Source organism: Camelina sativa, chromosome 12 (assembly GCF_000633955.1).
Source record: "Camelina sativa cultivar DH55 chromosome 12, Cs, whole genome shotgun sequence".
Classification (NCBI taxonomy): Eukaryota; Viridiplantae; Streptophyta; class Magnoliopsida; order Brassicales; family Brassicaceae; genus Camelina; species Camelina sativa.
The window spans coordinates 2,799,196-2,805,021 of NC_025696.1; the positions used below are offsets into that span (position 1 = coordinate 2,799,196).

At 39.6% G+C, this 5,826-nt stretch overlaps 3 protein-coding genes across 3 annotated transcripts; all 3 read left to right on the plus strand.

Annotated features, from left to right (window-relative positions):
- On the plus strand, positions 406-2,429 carry LOC104729741 (amidophosphoribosyltransferase 2, chloroplastic). Its single transcript, XM_010448735.2, has one exon. It carries the CDS (start codon positions 493-495, stop codon positions 2,161-2,163), a length of 1,671 nt encoding a protein of 556 aa, XP_010447037.1. The 5' UTR covers positions 406-492; the 3' UTR covers positions 2,164-2,429.
- LOC104729742 (probable ribosome-binding factor A, chloroplastic) lies at positions 2,563-4,198 on the plus strand. Its single transcript, XM_010448736.1, has 4 exons — positions 2,563-2,959; positions 3,130-3,303; positions 3,443-3,640; positions 3,906-4,198. The coding sequence occupies exons 1-3, from the start codon at positions 2,612-2,614 to the stop codon at positions 3,575-3,577; spliced, it is 657 nt and encodes a 218-aa protein (XP_010447038.1). The 5' UTR covers positions 2,563-2,611; the 3' UTR covers positions 3,578-3,640; positions 3,906-4,198.
- LOC104733142 (V-type proton ATPase 16 kDa proteolipid subunit) lies at positions 4,086-4,848 on the plus strand. Its single transcript, XM_010452748.2, has 2 exons — positions 4,086-4,114; positions 4,349-4,848. The coding sequence occupies exons 1-2, from the start codon at positions 4,086-4,088 to the stop codon at positions 4,797-4,799; spliced, it is 480 nt and encodes a 159-aa protein (XP_010451050.1). The 3' UTR covers positions 4,800-4,848.

Consider the following 5,826-nt stretch of genomic DNA (forward strand, 5'->3'; position numbering starts at 1 on the left):
GAAGAGAACGGTTCCATTTTCAATACTAGCTCTGATACTGAGGTTGTGCTTCATTTGATTGCTATTTCCAAAGCTAGACCCTTTTTCATGAGAATCGTTGATGCTTGTGAGAAGCTTCAAGGTGCGTATTCTATGGTCTTTGTTACTGAGGATAAGCTTGTAGCTGTTCGTGACCCTCATGGGTTTAGGCCTTTAGTTATGGGTAGGAGAAGTAACGGAGCTGTTGTGTTTGCTTCCGAGACTTGTGCTCTTGATTTGATTGAAGCTACTTATGAGAGAGAGGTTTATCCTGGTGAGGTTTTGGTTGTTGACAAAGACGGTGTCAAGTGTCAGTGTCTGATGCCTCACCCTGAGCCTAAGCAATGTATTTTCGAACACATTTACTTCTCANAAAAAAAAAAAAAAAAAAAAAAAAAAAAAAACCTAAAAAGAGCAAACTTTAATTTTTGTTTCCGCCACAAACCTCAAAATCCTCCATCATCATCAACATCCATGGCGGCCACCTCTAGCATCTCTTCGTCCCTCTCTCTCAATGCTAAACCCAATAAACTCTCTAACAATTCCAAGCCTCACCGTTTCCTCCGTACTCCCTTCCTTAAACCCTCCTCCTCCTTCTCTCCTCTATCCTCTTCTTCTTCTTCTTCTTCTTCCTCGCTTCCGCTTAAAGTTTCTTCAAACCCACTTACCCCTTTGGCGGCAGACAACGACGACTACGACGAGAAGCCTCGGGAGGAGTGCGGAGTTGTCGGAATCTACGGCGACTCTGAAGCTTCACGTCTCTGTTACTTAGCTCTCCACGCGCTTCAGCATCGTGGTCAAGAAGGTGCTGGTATTGTTACCGTTAGCAAAGACAAGGTTCTTCAGACCATTACTGGTGTTGGTCTTGTCTCCGAAGTTTTCAGCGAGACCAAACTCGACCAGTTACCAGGAGACATCGCCATCGGTCATGTCAGGTACTCAACCGCTGGCTCTTCCATGCTCAAAAACGTTCAGCCTTTCGTCGCTGGTTATCGATTTGGCTCTGTTGGTGTTGCTCACAATGGCAATCTTGTGAATTACACGAAATTGAGAGCTGATTTGGAAGAGAACGGTTCCATTTTCAATACTAGCTCTGATACTGAGGTTGTGCTTCATTTGATTGCTATTTCCAAAGCTAGACCCTTTTTCATGAGAATCGTTGATGCTTGTGAGAAGCTTCAAGGTGCGTATTCTATGGTCTTTGTTACTGAGGATAAGCTTGTAGCTGTTCGTGACCCTCATGGGTTTAGGCCTTTAGTTATGGGTAGGAGAAGTAACGGAGCTGTTGTGTTTGCTTCCGAGACTTGTGCTCTTGATTTGATTGAAGCTACTTATGAGAGAGAGGTTTATCCTGGTGAGGTTTTGGTTGTTGACAAAGACGGTGTCAAGTGTCAGTGTCTGATGCCTCACCCTGAGCCTAAGCAATGTATTTTCGAACACATTTACTTCTCATTGCCTAATTCGATTGTCTTTGGTCGGTCTGTGTATGAGTCTAGGCATGTGTTTGGTGAGATATTAGCTACTGAGTCACCTGTTGATTGCGATGTGGTGATCGCTGTGCCTGACTCTGGTGTTGTGGCTGCTCTTGGTTACGCTGCTAAAGCTGGTGTAGCGTTTCAGCAAGGTTTGATTAGGTCTCATTACGTTGGAAGGACGTTCATTGAACCGTCTCAGAAGATCAGAGACTTTGGTGTGAAGCTGAAGCTATCACCAGTGCGAGGAGTTTTAGAAGGGAAAAGAGTCGTTGTTGTGGATGATTCAATCGTTAGAGGAACAACTTCGTCAAAGATTGTTCGTTTACTGAGAGAAGCTGGCGCTAAAGAGGTTCACATGAGGATCGCGAGTCCACCTATCATCGCATCTTGTTACTACGGAGTGGACACACCAAGCTCAAACGAGTTGATATCGAATAGGATGAGTGTTGATGAGATCAGGGATTACATAGGATGTGACTCCCTTGCGTTCTTGTCGTTTGAGACGTTGAAGAAACACTTGGGGGAAGATTCTAGAAGCTTCTGTTACGCGTGCTTCACAGGGGACTATCCGGTGAAGCCAACTGAGGATAAGGTGAAGAGAGGAGGAGATTTTATAGATGATGGTCTCGTTGGAGGAATCCACAACATTGAAGGTGGTTGGGTTCGGTAGATAAAGCTGATGATGGCGTTATGATTCTGCATTTATGAACACAATTTTGGGTACTAATGGAGAAGTTATATGATGACGAAAAAATCAAATCTTGTTGAATTTTGTGATCCATTTGACCTTAATTTGCTACTATTTTTATTGAGTCTTGGATGGATTAAAGTGTTGTTCTTGTCTGAATCTTTTCTTTGTTTTCATTGCAACTTACTACAAAGCAGAGTCTCTGAAAAATCGAGACCTCTGTATACTAAAAAAATTTGATTCGGTTATCGATTTGGTTTATTTCGGTTTAATTGTTAACTCGGATCGGTTTCGTGGATTCAGCACTTCCACGTTACAGTCGATTGTGTAAAATTACGATAATACCCTCATCTCTACTGGATATTGTTTGTTCTTGTTTCGTTTACTTCCTCAAAAACACAGAACAGAAGAGATTTAAGAATCCATTGTGATGATGGCTAACGTGCTTCACACCAATCAATCTCACTTCTTATTCTTCAATCATCATCCGCCAATCTCCACCGTTCATTCAAAGTCGCAGTCTTTTCACTTCCCGCAATCAATGGCTCCGGTTAACAGCCTCCGTACGAATCTCTCCGTTCGCCGGAGTGTACGGTGTATGGCGAACCCGAGGCGAGTGAAGATGGTGGCTAAGCAGATAATGAGGGAACTTTCTGATATGCTTCTCACTGACACTGTTTTACAGCACGCCGTGTTGCCTGAAGCTGCACTTGGAGCTGACCGCTACCTATCTTCCCTGACCACTATCAGCGATGTTGAGGTCTCTAATGATTTGCAGGTGAGAAACCCTAATTGTAATTTCCTGTGTATGTTATGTATTTATGTGGGTGGAGTATAAATTTTGCATCTTTGGAGTATAAGTTTTGTCTTTTGTGTGTGTTGATTTGAGAGGGTTGCTTATAGAGATGTTACAAGCTGAAAAAATGGTTTCTTTTGGGGTTATTATAGGTGGTGAAAGTATATGTATCCGTGTTTGGTGATGATAGAGGGAAAGATGTTGCAATTGCGGGGTTGAAATCAAAAGCTAAGTACGTTAGGAGTGAGCTTGGGAAGCGAATGAAGTTGAGATTGACGCCTGAGGTCAGATTTATTGAGGATGAGTCTATGGAAAGAGGAAGCAGGGTAAGGCTTCTTATATATCTTTTCACTACAAACAAACTATATTTTAAGCATTTTATGCATACTTTGGTCCGATGATTCATGTGCGGTTATTCTTATCACCAAGTTTGGTGTCAGAGACTGATGTAGAGATTGTTTTCAGGTTATTGCAATACTGGACAAAATAAAAGCTGAGAAAGGAAGCGGTGAGGGTGTAAACGAACCATCTGATTCAGCAGAGGATAATGATAATTGGGAAGTGGATGACCCTGACGAAGACATCATCTATGTAAAGTAATGGGCCTGAAGCATTTCAAGCACCAAGCACGAGTGGCATATCACTCTGATATAATCACTCCATGTAAGTCATCTTATTATGTTCTCAACTCATCTAGGAGCTAAAACCTTGTTAGTTGGTTTAGGAGAGATCATTCATCTTACTATACCCGGAACATTTATTGTTTCATTCCCTTGAACAAAAGATAAGCTAGATAGACTGTGCATGCCAGTCTTGTAGAGTGTAGACAGAAAGCATCGCTGATGAAAAAGTATCTGATAGATACAAGCGTTAATGAATCAATCAACTCCTGACTTTAAGAGAATCATTTTCCATGTTTTGTGTGAAGTTTTTGGATGAAATTATGAGGCGGAATGGAGAACGGAGAAGATGAGTACCGATGACAGTTACTTATAAAACTCATTATGAAGCCTGAAAGCTTCTTTGGTCCCTAATCCAACAAAATGTTATTTTGGATTATTCAGTGTAACGGTCTAGGCATAAGGTCCTGTTTCTGTAATTCGTTGTAATGTCTTCTTTGTTTGGTGTTAATGTCAGGTCTCACAATGTTGGTAATATCATGTTAGGTATTCTAACAACAATTCTCAGATAAACAACTAATGAAAGTACTGTATGTGAGAATTTTGAAATACATACCACAATGATGTGAGAAAGTAACTGAACAAACAAAGAGTTCTTAAGTAACTCAAAAAGTATCAAAGAGAGAGAGAAAGAAATAGTTGACATGTTATAGGAATAAGAACACATTGGGCTTAGTTTGATTTAAACTAGGCAGGCCCATGCCCAAAATGACGGGACGGCAAAGAGTGGAGCTGCTTACGGGACGGCAAAGAGTGGAGTTGGTGTGGCGTCAATGGGAGTAATGAGACCAGAGTTAGTGATGAAATCAATAGTAACTGTTGTTATGGCTGGTGTGTTGGGTATATATGGGTTGATCATAGCTGTTATCATCAGTACAGGGATTAACCCAAAGGCTAAATCTTACTACCTCTTTGATGGTTACGCACATCTCTCCTCTGGTTTTGCTTGTGGTCTTGCTGGTCTTTCTGCTGGAATGGCCATTGGTATTGTTGGTGATGCTGGTGTCAGGGCAAATGCTCAACAGCCTAAGCTCTTCGTCGGGATGATTCTTATCCTTATCTTCGCAGAAGCGCTCGCTCTTTACGGGCTTATTGTAGGAATCATCCTCTCTTCACGAGCTGGCCAGTCTAGAGCTGAATGATATAGTAATTAACCACATCCACATGAACCTTTACTTCTGTGTGCGTTTTGTTTTATACTGATTAGTATTGTATCATGGGGGAACCAAGATTTTACTGGATTCTTGGAACTGTTGTTTCGGAAGCAAAACCGCGCCTATTGTCATCTCTTGATTCTATGATAAAGAGCTCTGAGGAGCTTTGTATGTTTTATTCTTGTAACGTTCATGAGAAAGTTAAATACATTTATTTGTATAGAAGTTTTACTTTGTGAAACCATCTCGTGTCTTTTATGAAATTAGTCTGTGGAATGTGTCTTGCTCGCTCTGGTGTTTTTGTGTTCCAATCTTTTATAAGTTTATTTGATTAATAAAATGAACATTTTTGTTTGAAATTTTTTTGTTACAAAAGTTTGAAGAAAAACAATTTAATATATACTATTATGATTTATGAATGATGTATATATTTTCTTCTGTTTATGAAACATTTTCAGTTTATAATACAAACATGTCTTTTCTTTTTTCTTTTTCACAACAAACAAATTCTCGGTTAACATACCAAAAACTGTGATTTTCATAAATAAAATGTATTAAACAATGTAATATGCGTATTCTAAAACATGTATGAACGGGTGACCATACGTAAAAAAAGATATCATGTGCGGAAATTAATTTAGTACTGATATATATATTCGTTCACTTGAACAATACTAAAGTTTGACACAATTATCGTTAAATTGAGTATAATTATATGGTGGTGACAAAACGTTTTTTTGTCATGAAATTTCGTGACCATAAATTTTCTTTAATTGTTGACTTATTGAGATGGTTAGCTGTAGACTAGTCTGGAAAGAATTAAATTTCACTTTCTGCGAATCCCAAAACATTTTTGTTTTTTCTTAATCACGAGATTTTGGATCAAGGATTAGAGCAATCCCTATAAATGTCAACGTCATTTTCTGCGAATTTTTAATAAACACGAGATTTTGGATCAAGGATTAGAGTAATCCCTATAGACAAATTATGTGTTAAAAAACTTTCACTACCGTCA

What these genes read in the sequence shown, in the direction of transcription:
- LOC104729742 (XM_010448736.1), top strand. Translation starts at nt 2,612, where the DNA reads ATGATGGCTAACGTGCTTCACACCAATCAATCTCACTTCTTATTCTTC. An exon ending in AGGTCTCTAATGATTTGCAG is followed by an intron (nt 2,960 to 3,129) that starts GTGAGAAACCCT and finishes GGGTTATTATAG; the next exon opens with GTGGTGAAAGTATATGTATC. An exon ending in CTATGGAAAGAGGAAGCAGG is followed by an intron (nt 3,304 to 3,442) that starts GTAAGGCTTCTT and finishes GATTGTTTTCAG; the next exon opens with GTTATTGCAATACTGGACAA.
- LOC104729741 (XM_010448735.2), top strand. Translation starts at nt 493, where the DNA reads ATGGCGGCCACCTCTAGCATCTCTTCGTCCCTCTCTCTCAATGCTAAA.
- LOC104733142 (XM_010452748.2), top strand. Translation starts at nt 4,086, where the DNA reads ATGTCTTCTTTGTTTGGTGTTAATGTCAG. An exon ending in TTGTTTGGTGTTAATGTCAG is followed by an intron (nt 4,115 to 4,348) that starts GTCTCACAATGT and finishes GATTTAAACTAG; the next exon opens with GCAGGCCCATGCCCAAAATG.